Source organism: Lathyrus oleraceus, chromosome 6, assembly GCF_024323335.1.
Source record: "Lathyrus oleraceus cultivar Zhongwan6 chromosome 6, CAAS_Psat_ZW6_1.0, whole genome shotgun sequence".
Taxonomy (NCBI): domain Eukaryota; kingdom Viridiplantae; phylum Streptophyta; class Magnoliopsida; order Fabales; family Fabaceae; genus Lathyrus; species Lathyrus oleraceus.
The window spans coordinates 185,685,354-185,701,893 of NC_066584.1; the positions used below are offsets into that span (position 1 = coordinate 185,685,354).

A 16,540-nucleotide genomic window follows, 5' to 3' on the forward strand; every position below is an offset into this window, starting at 1 on the left:
ACCGGTACCGCAACTTTCCGCATGTTCAACACCGAGTACTCACTATCCCAGGATCAGTTGAGTGCCATGCTACAGTTCCTTGTAGGAGACCAAGTCCACCCAAGAATCCCTCCGAACTCACAATGGCCCATAAACGCCTTCGACCTCTTTAGAAAAATATCCGGTGTGGAAACCGATAATTGGGATGCACTACTTGCTTCCCACATACACAACCCAACCATCCGGTATTTTATCCGCATTCTGCAAAACACCATTTTCGGTCGACCCAACAACAGCAAAGTCAATGCCAAGGAATTATTCTTCCTTCACTGCGTCTTTGCAATGGATACAAAGGTAAACGCCGCTTCTTTCTTATTTCACCATATCCGCACCCTATGTGCTAGAGGCCGCCAACCTTTCGTGATTGGAGGATTAATAACCTCCATAGCACTTGGTTTGAATCTAGGGGACCGACTTCAACATTTACAAGCTCTCCCACCCCTATTTATGGATATAAGCTATTGTCGTTCCAGCCGCCTAATCAAAAACAGGGTAGGCGGAAGGTATTATCTTATGGTGAATAACCAAGAAGTCCCAAGCGTTGTCTTGCCTAACATAGCCCTCACTGATGTCACCAACCCCGACCGATTCCTCTACGATCTGAATGCTCCCGAAGCTACCGAGCCTACACACGCAAACCCGCCCCCGGACGAGTTTGACGAAATGGAGCAAGGTGATCAAGGTCTTGAACAACAGTCAGCCCCGCTTAACCCTTCCGATAATGCAACTGGTCCATCCTCTCGACGTCGTCGAAGAAGAAGGCCATCAACTAATGATGACATCATGGATGTTATTGATGCCATGCATGCACAAAATACCGAAGTGATGCAACTGATGCGCCAGATGCAACAACAACAGGAAGCGAGGAATGCAATAACCGACCAGCGGTTCACCGATTTGCTCAGCAGGTTTGATGACTTAGAGGTTCGTCAACGATCATCGGGGCCGAGAACAAGAGGACGTCGGAAAAATTAAGCATATTTATCTTTTTATTTCCTTTCTTTTCGCTTTTCTCTAAAAACATTGGGGACAATGTTTCATTTAAGTATGGGGGGGAAAACTTTGTTTCAGTTATGATTACTCCTCTTTCAACATTTCTTTTTCAAGTATGTAGTTCCCTTTTCATTGTTATTTCCCTTTCATATTAAATAAAAAATAAAAAAATATTTATAATATATATTTATTTTAAAGTTAAGTCCCTAGTTTGAAATTTTTTTATTATCTATTCCCCTCAATTTTCTTGAGCCATAACAAAAATTCAACACACTCAAAAAGTATAAAGGTTGCCTATTTTATCAAACTTGAGTAAAATTAAGACAAAAATTATTACCGCCCCAACGCTCTAAAAACCTCAACATGTTAGATCAGAAAAGTCCATATTATACCAATCCCTTGAACTTTTAGGTTTATAGTAACCCCGAGTAGTTTATACGAGAAGTCGGCACCATCTTAATAGCAAAACTACGTGGAGGGCCGATGAATATAAGTGAATGATTCCCAAAAGAATATAAAAAAAAATCAGGAAATGCACTAATTAAGTTAGGTGATCCTTACTCGATCATTTAATCCAAAGGTTGCGAATCCTACAAAAACATTGTATGAACGATCCATTGTGAGTTGGTTCAGCGGTTTCTGGTGCTGAACTTGGTAGGGCGGACTACGGTCCGATCCCCCGCAATCTGCAATGGACTAAATGACGAAGTTATCCAACCTATATACCAGAACTTCAAGCTAAAAAGGGGATCAGAATCACTAACCGGTTACTCCACTATGTGCGCGAAAAGATAAAGGGCTTAATGTGATTTCGCTAGAATGAAAACGGGTGAAATAAGAGTAAAAGAACTAGGATAGCTATAATAGCGTAACTCGAACTGGTTTGCATAAGGTGGGGTTATCTGAGGTTGTGACGGTAGTTGTTGATGTTAAGATTAAGCTCAGGCTATTTCTAAATGAGATTTACTTGCAACCTAGCGCGAATTGATGTGTGTTTAGAAATTTCATTTGGCTAATATTTTAAAACGATTTCTATACTGTATCTTTCTTGAGGACAAGCAAAAGTCTAAGTATGGGGGAGTTTGATAACATGAAATAATATCACACTTTTGGACTCGATTTAATTAAATTATATTATTATTTGTTTCGATTTATTTTATATTATTCGATATTACTTGGTATTTTCCTTCTATTTATTCCAGGCAACATTATTTGAAGCATACGTGAAAAAGAAAGAAAAGGAGGTGCAAAAAGATGATAAGAAGCAATTTCCACTAAAGCCCAGCCCACAACTATCAACTAGAAGCGCTGAAGCTGTGACGACCGCCACACAAGGTGTGACGAGCGTCACGCCCCCCTGCTTTGTGTTACGAGCGTAACACATGGTGTGACGAACGTCACACCCCCATTCCTATATTTTTGGGTTTGACGCGTAACAGAAGCACGTTCATCCTGCTTCTTCGCTTGACCAGTAGACTCGTTGAAACTTACTGAATGGACTATGGAAGAAACGGTTACAAAATGGATTGATATAAATAGGACCAATTGTGGAACCCTGCTGCTCTCGCTCAATTTTCCAATTTTCGGCACCGTATTATTTTTACTGTTTTTCTTATTTTCCAGCACTCTACTTTCCTAGCAAATTTTTATTCCCTTTTCTTTTCCAGTCAATTTTAGAGCATTCGATTAGTTTTCTCACAATAGTTTCTACACCGGAAACTATTGTGTAATTTTTACTGGATCTAACCTTACGTTAGATCATAGTATTTTACTCATTCGTTTTTATTTTCTTGTCCGATCGAAGATTGTAAGAACAAATCCAACCGGTTTGTGGTGGAGAGTTCAAGCATCGAAGCTAGGAATAATCAAGACTTCTATTAATTTTACAGGTTCTTTAATTTTATTGTTTAAATTTATATATGCTCGGCACTGCTATTTATTTATACTGTCTGTCTGATATGGCTGTATGTAAGCATAATTATTGTTTAGGCTTGTTTAGCATGTCTGGCTAAATAAACTTAGATATCGGTATGTAAAGTAAGCGGAATGAAGGAATCAAAACTAAGTTGGTTTAATTTTGTTTAAAAACATAATCACTCTTTTTATAGTCTCAATTTACAGAGTTAATACCAAGGTTTTTGTACGAGAGTAAAAGACATAAAGAAGTTAAAATCAATAGAACGACGGTTTGAGCTTTTAAATGGACAGTGTAAATTGGACATTAATTTTAAATCAGGGCGAAAGCAATTTTTAGAGTTAATTAAATTCTAATCATTTTCAAAAAGTATTTTTAAAGGTTAAATGCGAGGACGAGAGTTAAGCATTTAAGTTTAATTATATAATCTAAGTCAACAGAGCGAGAGTTTGAGACAAGGGTGTTTAAATGGTTAGCATTTTCTTAAAAAGAGTTTCTATAGACTCTATTGTTTTCAAAAAGTGATTTTGGACTTAACTAATTAGTGACAGCGCACGTTAATATAAAGTCATAGTCTATTCAATAGAGCGAGAGTTTGAGAAAAGGATTTTAAATCAGTAGTGTATACTGAAAAGATTTATTTTAAAACTACGAAACCGACGAAGATTTGATTCCCTAATTACGAAGAACTGCATACCGATATCCGCTTATTTGATATTTAATCTAGATCTTATTTTAGTTTTATTTTTCCCCCCTAATCAACAAAGTATAGTCCGCCTTAGCTTTACGAAGTAACCTTAGAAAACGGTATATCGATTCATAAGTCCCTGTGGGATCGATATCTTTTATTACTACGCGATTAGACTGTGCATTTGCAGTTAATACCCCAATAGACTCATAAAGTCGCGATCAACGACTGACCGACGTGAACCATCAAACTCCTGCACTATCAACGCACTGGGTTTCATCAGTAGGCCCTCTATTGTCAGCTTGGTGAGGGAAATCTTCGGAAGCACATTTAAGGAAGACCCTGTGTCCACCAGCACCCTGGACATTATCGTGTCAGCTCACTCTATGGATATATGTAAGGCTTTGTTATAATTTTTGCCCTCGGGAGGCAACTCATCATCGCAAAAGCATAGGCATCCTTTCGAAGCTATATTAGCCACTACCCCTTCAAATTGGTTGACGGTGATTTCTTGGGGCACATGAGCGGCGCTGAGAAACTTGAGTAGATCATCTCGATGGGCCTCAGAGCACAGTAGTAGTGACAATATAGAGAACTTGGACGGGGTTTGGTTGAGATGATCAACCACTTTATAGTCGCTTTTCTTTATGATGCGGAGGAACTCTTCCACATCATCTGGCGCAACTTTGCCTTGAGTTTGGGTTTGCTCCTGCTCCGGGCCGGCAGATTGCTTACCCTTGCTCTTGGCGTTAGTTCCTAGATCCTCTTTTTCTGGTGGCGGGGGTGGTGCAGCGAATATGCGGCCGCTCCGGGTCATGCCGCTAGTGCCTGTAATGTTCACTACTGGCTCTTGCACTTCCACTGATTTTTGTACCTCGGCATGTTCGGGAATTTCAGAGGGTACATGGATTACCAAAGTCTTTCGAGCTTTGGCCATCCTTTCTTCGAGTTTTCGCCCATGCAGATAGTTTGTGGAGTTATAGTTCCAGGGGATGGCCTTGGTACTTTCGTACGAGAACGGAGCCGGTACAACGATTACCAAGGGCGTCGTGGGAGCATTCTCAACAGGTATTTGTACTGGATAGTAGGGTATCTCCAGAGTAGACACCTCGTCGGCTGCTGAGGAATGTTCTACTAGGAAGATACCTTGATCTATCAGCATTTGAACACCTTCTCTAAGCTCTTCACAACCTTGTGGGGTATCCCCACAACGCGCACAGTCATCAGTGCATCCAGGGAACACGTTCCTTAGGAGCAATTGTTTCTTTACTTCCAGTAACAAAGTCTTTATCATGTCGACCTTTGAGATACGGTCGACCACAGCGGACTCTTGGATCATGTTCACGGGATGTCCGAAGTGAGGAGGCATCGGGTTGTTGTTGACATTGGGCCTTGCTGGCGCGAACGATATGGCCTTTGAGTCGAGGAGATCTTGCACTTTATACCGGAACGTTTTACAGTTATCAAGAGTATGGTCGGGTGCCCCAGTGTGGAACTCGCATCGTGCGTTTGCATCGTAGCCCGGTGGGAGTGGTGACGGTGGGGGCTTGGCTTCCCTGAGCTTAATAAGAGAACAGTTCAACAGATGGTTTAGTAGTTGACTGCAGCTCATAGGAAGGGGATCGAGTCTCCTCTCTTGTCTTCTGGGACGTTGTTGGCCTGGTGGGTATTGTTGATAATTGTTCGGCCTGGGAGCGTACGGCTGCTGGTACTGAGCAGGCGGCTGGCCAGGGACTTGCTGTGGAGCGGCAGGAATAGCGTATGTGGGTGGTTGATAGTGGTTGGGGGTCACTTTTGCGACCTGATAATACGGGGTTCGGTAAGCCTTACCCTTCCCCTTGCATGTTGATGTGGCGTTGGTCTCTCCCTCTTTTTTCTTGGGAAAACCGCTGTAAGGTTTCTTCGCCCCATTGGCAACATTAACGGGGTTCAGGATCTTTCCAGCCTTTACACCAATTTCAATTCTTTCACCAACAACGACCAGATCAGAGAACCCAGCCGACGTACTCCCTACCAGCTTCTCATAGTATGGGCCCTGAAGTGTTCCCATGAACATATCAACCAGCTCTTTCTCAAGCATAGGTGGCTGGACCCTAGCAGCTAGGTCCCTCCAACGCTGTGCGTATTCCTTGAAGGATTCTTCGGATTTCTGAGTCAAGCTCTGGAGTTGCATCCTATTTGGCGCCATGTCAATGTTATACTGGTAGTGCTTCAAGAAAGCTTCATCTAACTCTCTCCAAGAACCTACATGCGACCGTTCAAGCTGCATGTACCATTCGAGGGATGCTCCGCTGAGACTGTCTTGAAAGAAATGTATCGACAATTTTTCATCGCCCGAATACGCAGCCATTTTCCTGCAGTAAGACCTGACATGGGTCTTGGGGCAAGTGTTTCCCTGATATTTCTCGAAGGCAGGTACCTTGAACATAGCTGGGATCTTGATCCCTGGGACTAAGCACATATCAGCAGCCTCCAGCCCGAAGGTGTTAGGGCCCTCAATGGCTCGAACTCTTTCATCCATCATCTTGAGCTTCCTTTCATATTCATTTTGTGGTGGCCCGAAAGGTTCGTACACTGACTCATTCCTAGGCATGAAGAAGTCTCCATCATGGTCTTCTATACCAGCTTGGGAACCTCCCTGGATAGGGACATGGTAAGTGTGTGCAACATTTGGATTGTTAGGCATCCCTTCCACATGGGCCTGATTGATGACTGAGATCCCATTCCCTATGATGGGATTAGCAACATTCATGTTGACATTGGCCCCTGGGTTAGCCTGACGATTCTCTTCTTGTCGATGGACGACGTTCTACATGATGTCCATGAGTTGCCCCAGTAGGGCTCTCACTTGAGCCATCTCCTCCTGCATGGCAGTCTGGTTTTGCTCAATCCTTTCCATAGTTACCTTTTGCTTAGCTCGGGTGTCGTAGAAGTGGGAAGTCAGCTTGACGACGAGAGATACTGAATGAAAAGCCAAAATAATGGTGAGACCAACTGGGTGTATTATGAAATGCATGGGTAAATGATTGATGCATGATGCATGTTCATTTTTTTAATTCTCGGGGAACCCTTATATGATTCATGATGTGAAAGTAAAGCATTATATAATAACATAAAAAGTTGGAACACCGACTTCACTCAAATCAAGCAATTTTATTCATGAATTTGAGATTACAATTACAAAGGTATCAAGTAAAGTAATTCAAAACATGGAAAAGGAAACATGGATCTATGCTCAAATGACACGTTTTGCTTTTCGCTCCTTCATCTCCTTCAACTCGACTTTGAACCTTTTCATCATTCGGTCGCAAAGGTAGAGGAATCGGAGTATGGAGTGGGGAGTGGTCTTCTCATCAGCATCCTCTAGGGCGTCATCTAGCCTCAAAGGAACTTCTTGGGTCAGTTCATTGCAGAACCTTGCCAAGCAATCACACTTGGCTCGGTATAGAGTGGCTGCAGGTTGCAACAGGTTAATGGACCCGGCATAGGTGTCAAAAAGGCTATTCATCTTAGTCTTCTCCTTGAGCCAACCCAAAATCTCATTCTTCAAATCAGAAAAACGGCCTTTCCAGTGTTCGATAGTTGCAATGGCAATCTCAATCTGGTGGCACTTCTCCTTCCATATTTGAGGGGTAACATAGGAAACCCTTATTGCCTCATCTTTAAGGCGACGTTCCACCTCTATCTTGGCCTTGGCCTCGCGGAGAGCTAGCTTGAGATCCTGAATCTCCATGTCAGTCACATCTCTCAATGCTTTCTTCTCCTTGACAGCCAACTCGAACCAATGGTGGTTGTCCCCTCGTTCTTTCTCTGTCTGTTTCAGTTGTTTACGGAGAGAACTCAACCCCATATCTACTTGACCAAACCCTCTTGGTACTTCTCTTTGAGATCTTCCTCAATTTTAGCCTTCTTTCTGCTTTCTGCCAAAAGCTCAAGGTCCTCCTCACTCTTCCTTTTCAGCCTAGCATGGTCTCTATCCAATGCATGGAGCTTCGATCGCAAGTCCTCATTTACTTTGGTCAACTGTGCGATAGTTGCTTTCAGTGCATCCACTGGTTCTGGTTCTGGAGGAGGAATCGGGACATCCACACTGTATGGCATCTTGACTTCCTTAGCCCTTTGCACCACCCATTGGCGGTACGGCTCTTTAGCTCGGCAATCACGCTTGCCTAGCTCTTTGCCTTTGCGATGAATCTGGGTCCAAGCTCTCTTAACCCTCTGCAACAGAGTTGGGTTCTCTGTTCCCACATCAGGCAAGATGAAGTCCTTCAGTAGTTCAACTCTTGGTTTATTCTCCATCGGGTATCCCAATTGCCTCAGAGCCAACGAAAGGTTGTAATTGATGCAACCTCGTGGACCCATGAGTGGCACGTTCGGGAAGTCTCCACAACTCATGATCACTTGTTCTACGTTAGAGGCAGGAAGGTACCACACTAAGGCTTCGGCGGTGAGAGAAGCAAACTTCTGGGACCACCTCAAATCTTTCAGGAAGTCCACCCAAGGCCCCTTTTGAGGCATATGAGATATGAGCCAAGTATACAACAGGGAAGCACAGCTCAAAACGACGCCCTTTCTCTTCTCATGCCTAGTGTGCAAGCAGTAGTACACATCAGACACCAATGTAGGGACAAGATTCCCAGACACAAACACACTGATGATGGAGCGGTTTATGTAGTCGTCGTCATTTGGGAACAGGACGACTCCATAAATCAGTTGAGCAAGGATGGCACTGAAAGGAAGCCATTTCCCCTCTATTTCCAAGGCCCATGCCTTTTCTTCCAAGAACTTTCTAGCAAACCCCCTTGGTCCCAGACCAAGGGAGACCTCTTTAATAGGTAGATGGAGTGCTTCAACGACCGATTCAGGTATCAATGGTTTGCCCAACTTAGTGAATGGAGGGTGGTCCTTCATGTACCAACCTATGAATCTCTCATACTCTTCAATAGTTGGAGCCAGCTGGAAGTCTTGGAACGTGAAACATCTGAGAGGTGGATCATAATACTGGGACAAGACCACCAAAGCTGATACTTCTATCGGAGTAGTAATGAGATCGAGGATCCATCCATATCTACAGATGAAGTTGTTCTTCTTGCAAGGAGTCACCTTGTTGCGGAGAGTTATCAGGGTGTCCACTCTAGGAAGCTTGAACTTGAGTGGGAGGGTATTCCTTCTCTCTGAGCCCATCTTGGAATGCTCACTGCACAATCACAAACCTTTAGGGTTCTCCGAGAATAAGGCCCAATGTACGTATGTACAATGCAATATGTTATGAATGCATATGCTACAAGAGGACACGATCACTGTAGATTCAAGGTGTATTGGAGGTTAAGTTTCCCTGCAAGAAACCCATATACCCTCACGAGGTGAGTACTAAGACTTCTGAAGATACTTAGATTCACGGGTCATGAGGCGAAAGTGTCGTCGTCGACACAAAATACTTGTGGGCCAACAACACTTTCGGGATGACCTCCTCTAAGTGAAGTTTCCTTCAACTTCAAAAGCCAAGGATTGTCTAAAGGTCCTCGGAGTCATGGACCCTCTTCGGAAGAATGGTTGTCAACGCGAATGTGACTCACGTGCCAACCAAACTCCAAAAAGAATCTACTATAAGCGGGGTCTTCGTATCTCCCCCTCAAGACAACTACGTCCGACGGGTCAATACGAATAGCCCTCCTATCTTAGGTGAACTCTCTAAGCCTGTGTATTGGGCTTCTCGCTCTATACTACCTATCCCACAAGATCAAAGCAGGATAATATATAACAGGAATATATAACAGGAATGAATAAATAAAGCAAGTAATAACAAAGATAAACATCCAAGGAAAGGATACATGCAAGCTAGGCTTGACTCGCTTATGGGAACTCCATATCCTCCTCAGCAGAGTCGCCAACTGAAGCGCCGCGAAAAATACAGAGTCGCCACCGGATTTTATTTATTCCAAAGGAAAGGGAAAATAGCGATAAAACCCCAAATGAGAGAAACGGTCTCGTAACCAAGAGCGGATTCGGAAGTCGGTTATGCAAGGGGAAGATATTAGCACCCCTCACATCCATGGTACTCCATGGGAACCACTTGCTCGTATCAAATGAGTATGGATGTTTACTTATCTGTATGTTGCTTGCTATCGGGAATGAGATGCAAAAATAAGATGGGAGAGAAAATAAGTTTTAATTTAGTGTGCTCGCCAAGGATTTGGGCCCTCGTGCCTACGTATCCCCATACGTGCAATAGGGAAATCAGAGCTTCGTAGTTCGGCTCAAAAATGGCGTATTTGTTTGGTTGTTTTTACTGAACAGTATTGACGTTCGCGTGCTACTGTTCACTTGCTTGTATACTCTGTCATGGGAGCGGAAAGTATTTGCTTGTTTGCGATAAAGTGGAGACGCTTGGTTCACACTTTAGCAGTTAAACATTACTTGCTCACACATGGAGGCTTAAGCTTCGTTCACGGTAGAACGGAAGTAACACGTCCTTATTGAAAGGTTTTGAAGTGTGCGCTAAGGAAAAGGATGGTTTGATTGGTTAGGGTCGATTTTATGCATGGAGACAAGTATTAGACCCTTGGCTAGGTACAGTCAACGGTCAAATAACTCGGGAGTTGAGAGGACAAGTTATCCTAACTACTCTTTTTTCGTCCAAAAGAGATTTGATTATGAAAGGAGTTTGGCAAGTTTAATCGTTAGAACTTAGAGGGAGACAAGTCTCTAACCCTTGACTAAGTACAATCAACAATCAAAGTACTTGGGAATTGAGAGGAAAATGGAGTCCTAACTATTCTTTTTCTTCCTCATAGCGCCTAGATTTAACTTGTTTGGATTGTTAGATGTTTTAAGGGGGAAAGCCAAGTGTCGGGTCCTCAGTCTAGGTACGACTGACAACCCAATTACTTGAATGTTGTGTACACACACGTACACCCCATTTGCATTCCAATTTGTTATGAAAAGGTTTTGAAAAAGAAACTTGACGTTGAATCAAGTGTTTGAATTTATTATGAAAATAGTGAGTGAAGAGTGGAGGTAGGATAGAATGAAATTGAGAAGAGAATGGAGAAGAGATGTAAATGATGGATCTTGGAGTGAATGGAGAATGCTTGACGTTGGATCAAGCATTAACGTTGCAATGGTGTGAGTTTTTATTAGGAAAATAACTTGACGTTGGATCAAGTTTCTTTTGTTTCTTTTGAAAATGCTTTGTTTATTGTTTTGTGTTTTGTCTTTGATTATTAACATGCATAGTAAACTAGCTAGAAAGCAATAAATCTAAGTTATTACATGAGTAAGGGGAGGGGGGACATTTAACCCACAATGGGGGGAACTCACACCATACAACACAAAGACATGAGGAGAAAACTACACTTTATAAATTATAAAAATAAAAGAATAACTTGTAGGATGGTTTGGATCTCTCATTCACATGCCACCACAAAAAACATACTATGATTAATATGCATTAATAAAATGGAATTTAAATGTTAATTCAAGTGAATGATATGGTATGATCATAATATGATGTGGTGTAGTGGTGATGATGAACAAACATATACCAAATCAAATTAAAATGGAAACTTCAATTTAGCCATTAACTATAAACAAAAAAAATAACCGAGTTAACATGAGATTAATCGCGTACATGAGACTTAACATGGCAAATCAAATGGAATTCTAAACATGGCATGGTTAATCACATGAAAATTAATTCTGGAAAATTAAGAGACTAAACATAATATGTAAAAACGATTAAGCCTAATTTCTAACTAATTACCTAATTAAACATGCATTAAGCTAATTATACCTAAGATTATGTTAATTCCTAATTAAAAACTAAGAATTAAATCTAATATTTCTGTCAAGATTAACAAACGGTATCAAAATAAATTGAAAAAAAAATAGATTAATAAACTCTAATCATAGATTAACAAGAAATTAGGAAGAAAATCATGTACCTAGCCAACAGGGGGTTTAACAGGAAGGAGATGGTGATGTTCAGCAAACAACCTAAAGCGCAATCCTCAGGCCCAGTCAAAATCCAGCGTGGAATTGGCCACGGATGCCACTGGAATTGGCCACGGATGCCACTGGAATTAGCGGCGTGGCAGTGGATCCTCGAAGCACGACGGTGACGTCGACCTCGTGTTAAACGTCGCGAGCTACCAATGATACTTAATGCTAAAGATGGACCTTAAAGACAACGCAGCTCCCGGCACCACCGCGATTATATGCTCCTCCGGACCGAAGGCGGTCCTTGGCGGCGACGATGGATTAACTCAAAAGAATCCTATGCACTAACCGACTCAAGGTGTCGATCGCGAACACGACGTCGGAATCTCTACTTCTCTCCAGAGTTTCTCACTTCGGCGAGAGATTATCGGAAATCCTAAAACAAAAAACCTACGTCCGACGCCGATCTCCTAAAATCGGAGCTCTGGGAATTACGGCTAAGTCATCTACATATCTCCTACATCATGGCGGTAACAGAATGAAAGGAGGGAGGATTTGAAACTCACCTAGTCGGAGATTATGGCTGTGCCGACGAACTCTCTACTTCCAGGTGAAAATTCTTGTTCTGAGTTCTTTTTGCTTCACGTGTTTTCTCCGTCTTCCTTCTTCTGTATGAATGTGAAGCAATCTTCTTCTCCTCCAATCTCCAGTCTATTGAAATAACTTCTTCTTGAGATGCCTGTGATTCGTTGTATCAGAGAGGATGATGAAGGTTAAAGCTCAACTGATTAGAGCTTCTGGTGTTGAAGCTCTAACAGTTACGGTAATGGAGAGCGTATAGTGAGGAATTGGGAGGGAGCTCTGAGAATCACATGTGATTAAGAGTGATGAGGATTGTGAGAGTCTAGCCTTGAAATAGTGAGAGGAGGAGTGAATTTATAGAGTGCAGGTTCAGATTGAATGGAGGATTGGAGTTAGGCTAGGAGTTTGTTAGATTAAACTCACTGAGTTGATCACAGACTCAGTTAGTTATTGGACACTTACTCAGTTAGTTATATGATTGTAACTTGGTTAGTGATGAGTGTAGAAAGAAAAAAACGTGAATGACTGGTTTAATGAGTTTACAAAGGAATGAGTTAGCAGCAGGGTCTAAACTCAGTTAATCCTAATTCTATTATTTATTTTGAATGAAAGTTATTTAGGTTTGTATTTTATTTTTAGTGTTAATTTTGGTAGCCTTCTGATGTAAACTGTTGTTACTGCAGGGAAATGGAATCATCGCTGATGCTGCAACTCGAGTTGGATCACTCATTGTCGTCGTATGCACTGCCGTAACATGATTCACTTGATGCTTGCAGGTTAATGCTGCTATGATAAGCACTACTTGTGGCTTTGTTAGCGTTCGTGATGGGATGGGGTTTGGGTTGTAATTCTGGATGCAGGGCCATCGCCGTTAAGTCAAGCCAGCGACAAGCTAAAGCATGGAAAATAAAAGTAAGGCTGTCATTCGAAGAAGGTTGTAACGGTTGAATAGAAGGATCACGCCTACAAAGAGCCGGTGACTATCCACCATAGCCATGACCAGTATGAACCCCACTCTTACGACAAAGCAGTCCGGTCTTTGCAGTCCTGTTTTAGAATTGACTGTGCTGCCTAGTTATTGAAACCAACATCACCAGCTTTCCAACTGCCTTAATTTCCACAAGGATCACTGAGGTAATGATGAAAGTCGGTGTTTTTATCCCATCCTTCAAACAGGAGAGAAGCCCCAATCGGACGGAGACCACCAAATTATGCGTAACCTTGTTTGGTGTCTCAAAAAGATTGAACCACACTGTTCAACCGGCATTGGCTCTTGGTGAGTAACATTGTGCTTGGATCCTGGAAGTATGGATTAGGATGTTAGCATCATACATAATCCCAACAACAATTCATGCAACCTGATCATCCATCTTGTGTATTTCCTCAGCTGAAGTTGAGGTTCGCAGAAGCTTGGAGGTCACCTTCATTTCACCAACCAGAACAACAACATAAACTTTTTGACAATATTCCAATGGCAATACCAACATTTCCAAACAAAATCTTTTCCTTCATTTGAGAGACATTCCAGGACTGTTGGGAGTTATCATCATTCTGTTCCAATTTTTCGGTTAATCATGTTATGGGTTATATGCAGTTTTTCGGAGATTGGAAAAGGTTTATTCGGTTAGCAGGTGGTTGAAAAGGTTCCGTTATATATTCTGTTGAGAAAATGTTGGTTGGGGAGAGTGATCGGAGAAAATGTACGTTGGGAGTTCATGGAGTGTCGATGTGAAGGATGATCATTAGAATAGTGCCCCATTTCTTGACAGTGCAAACACGATGACGGCCTCGGGTTGGTTTGATGCGAGTGTTAAGCAGGTTCGAATAAGGCTCACGCAGCAGATTTTGCCTTAGACTGCTGCAGGATTGTGACGCTGCAAGGTTTGTAAGGCTGGCTGGGACCGATGTGTCCTCACGTTAATGTGCATTCTGCAGATAATGCGGCTGATTCCACTATAACCTTTCCTGTGGCTCTGACTTATGGTTTGCCGGTGTGAACGAGAACATGTGATATTTGTAGTCCAATGAACAAACTTTACTTAGATCCAGCATTTTTAGATATATCCACATTCAATTCTCTGACTTCAATAGTAAATTTTGGTGTCTTCAAAACCAGATCAGTTACACGAACTGACGGATATCTTGTGATGTTGCCTACGATCATCCACTTCCGTCTTCCTGGAGCGCGGTATTTCCAAGTTGTCTTCTTCCCTGGGTTTTTGTTTGAAGGCCTCATAATAAATTCTAAGCCATATATTAATGTTTGCAGCTTTGGATCCCGAGACGTAAAACCCACACCAAGTTTGACCGGCGACTGGCGTAAGCTGAGCTTAATTTCACCAATGGGTACAGTTTCAATAACACCATTTTTAAGCTTCACCATTGACGTTATGATCCTGTTTCAGTTTGGTTTGAGTGGTTTTATTTCTAAACTGTAGCTGAACAAAAATTTACATGATGACACCAATATCCAACACACTGTGTTCTTAAGAACTGAAACCTGGTCTCATTGCATCCCCCATGTTTGATTTGTTTAGCTATTAGCATTCATGAATGGCTTTGGTCCAGGCTCATCATATTCCGTCTTGCTGCAGGACGGACATCAAGTCATGTTACATTGCTTATAACTTGTTGGTATGTGGCAGCGTTCTGTTCATGGCTCGCGGTTCTTGCTTGCAGGTTGAAGACTTTGTAGCAACCTGTTAGTATTCGTTTTCACTTCTCCCCTACCGGCGTCGTAGCGTTTCCAACTATCATGAATAGTATATGAACAATATCCCGTTTTGGTTCGTGCACAGTTCGGGGGGTTTGTACGTCGCAGTAGGCTTGGTTCTGGCATGGTTAGGACGTGGATTTGCTGCAAGTTCATGGAATCTTCTGTGGCATATGCAATGTCGTTGCCTGTTTTGATGTGCAGGTTGAATACTGATGGATGTATTATAGGTATGAGCTTATTTCAACTAGAATTTTGGCCCGTTGGCTTCCTGGCTTGAATTTACTTGTATACTGCAGCGTATGGTCATGTCCTACGGTGTAGCAGCTGGATTCACTTGTAGGCAGCTCGGGGAGTGCAGAATTGCTGACACTCAATTATTTGACGGCGGTCTGATATGGACTAGTAGCAGGATTCTATTTGACTGTGCCACTTTGGTTTACTAGGCCTCTTGTGTGCAAGTGTGGAGGGCAATGATTCATAAGCCTAGGACATATTGGTCCTAACCCGGTGACTCTACAGAATATGCATCTCTGGCTCCATGTGGTTCAGCAAAATCATATCAGGGACGAACTTCCTCTTTGTCCTGGTTGCAAAGTGTTACACGTAACTGTCAGTTGAAAGGCCATTAAACCACGACTTTGAAACAAGTTCATGGATGCGGTAAGTATATCATCCACTAGAGGTTTCTTGTCATCCACATATGGAAGCTTTTTGCTTCATGATAATCATAAAGTATTGCAGTTGCATCCTTGTGAATAGGAGATGCCGCCAATAGTACACCCTCATTCCCTGAACTGGTTCTGTTGGTTGCTATGAGCATGAGTAAGGCCTAGCGCATTTGGAGACTGCTACTGACAGGGTGCAGGACCTGTGCAATGCTTAATATTTCCCCATGAATACTGTAGGCCATATGTACGGTTTTACACTTGGTGTAATGGGTTCATGGCTTAATTGCATCATGTGGAATGTATTGATTTGGCATTACAATTGTTGTTTGCTGTCTTTTATGGTTGCAGGTCATGTTTGCGTAATGCTATTGCCTTGTGACTGCTATAAATGATGTTGTATGTTATGCAAATTTCTTTGTGCGTCCATACTGGCTCGCTTCAGGTTGTGGGTTACTTCCTTGTTTTCTTTTGCCGCTCATGCAGGTTATGGCTTCATGTGTTGGACAGACAAAGTTTCATGACACCAACAAGAATCATGAAGCATTATGCTTACTTGGCCAATCCAAGATCAAAATGGAATATGGGAGATCACGGTCAAGATTAGGACAAGGATTTGGGATTTTAGGGTTTTTTAGGATTGAGTTGACTTTGGTCAAAGTTGACCAAAAAGTCAATTGTTGGCCCAAAGTCAACATTTTCAATTTGTGTATTTTTGATGTAATGAGCATTGTAATGGATAGTACATGATTACTTGAATGAGATTGATTGTTTTTTGACTTGAATGCATGACTTTGACTTCGAATGCATTGATGAACATCGAATCTTGTATGAACTTGGTATTATATGGAAATGAATGACTTGAATTGCATATTGACTCGAAATGAATGGAAACATGAATGAGTAGACTCGATTGAATAAACCCAAGATTGATGGACCATCCACCATGATATTGAAAATGAAGTGAATGGAAAATGGCCTTCAATAGATAATAACCAAAACCC

General features: G+C 42.1%; 2 protein-coding genes and 1 long non-coding RNA gene across 14 annotated transcripts; 1 reads left to right on the top strand and 2 right to left on the bottom strand.

The window, feature by feature from the left end:
• Positions 1-4,014: 4,014 nt before the first annotated feature.
• Positions 4,015-6,387, bottom strand: LOC127094663 (uncharacterized). Its single transcript, XM_051033469.1, has one exon. It carries the CDS (start codon positions 6,385-6,387, stop codon positions 4,015-4,017), a length of 2,373 nt encoding a protein of 790 aa, XP_050889426.1.
• A 1,100-nt stretch (positions 6,388-7,487) lies between these two features.
• On the bottom strand, positions 7,488-8,819 carry LOC127094665 (uncharacterized). The gene has a single exon (XM_051033472.1). It carries the CDS (start codon positions 8,817-8,819, stop codon positions 7,488-7,490), a length of 1,332 nt encoding a protein of 443 aa, XP_050889429.1.
• A 2,732-nt stretch (positions 8,820-11,551) lies between these two features.
• LOC127093195 (uncharacterized) lies at positions 11,552-16,321 on the top strand. Of its 12 annotated transcripts, none has more exons than XR_007792472.1 (5): positions 11,556-12,183; positions 12,839-14,501; positions 14,750-14,856; positions 14,954-15,098; positions 15,168-16,321. It is a non-coding gene; the product is annotated as an uncharacterized LOC127093195 (long non-coding RNA). The 12 variants fall into 12 exon arrangements; XR_007792465.1 differs by having other exon boundaries at positions 11,557-12,183; positions 12,839-14,353; positions 14,425-14,501; positions 14,750-15,098; XR_007792467.1 differs by having other exon boundaries at positions 11,557-12,183; positions 12,839-14,343; positions 14,425-14,501; positions 14,835-15,098.
• The last annotated feature ends 219 nt before the right edge of the window (positions 16,322-16,540 follow it).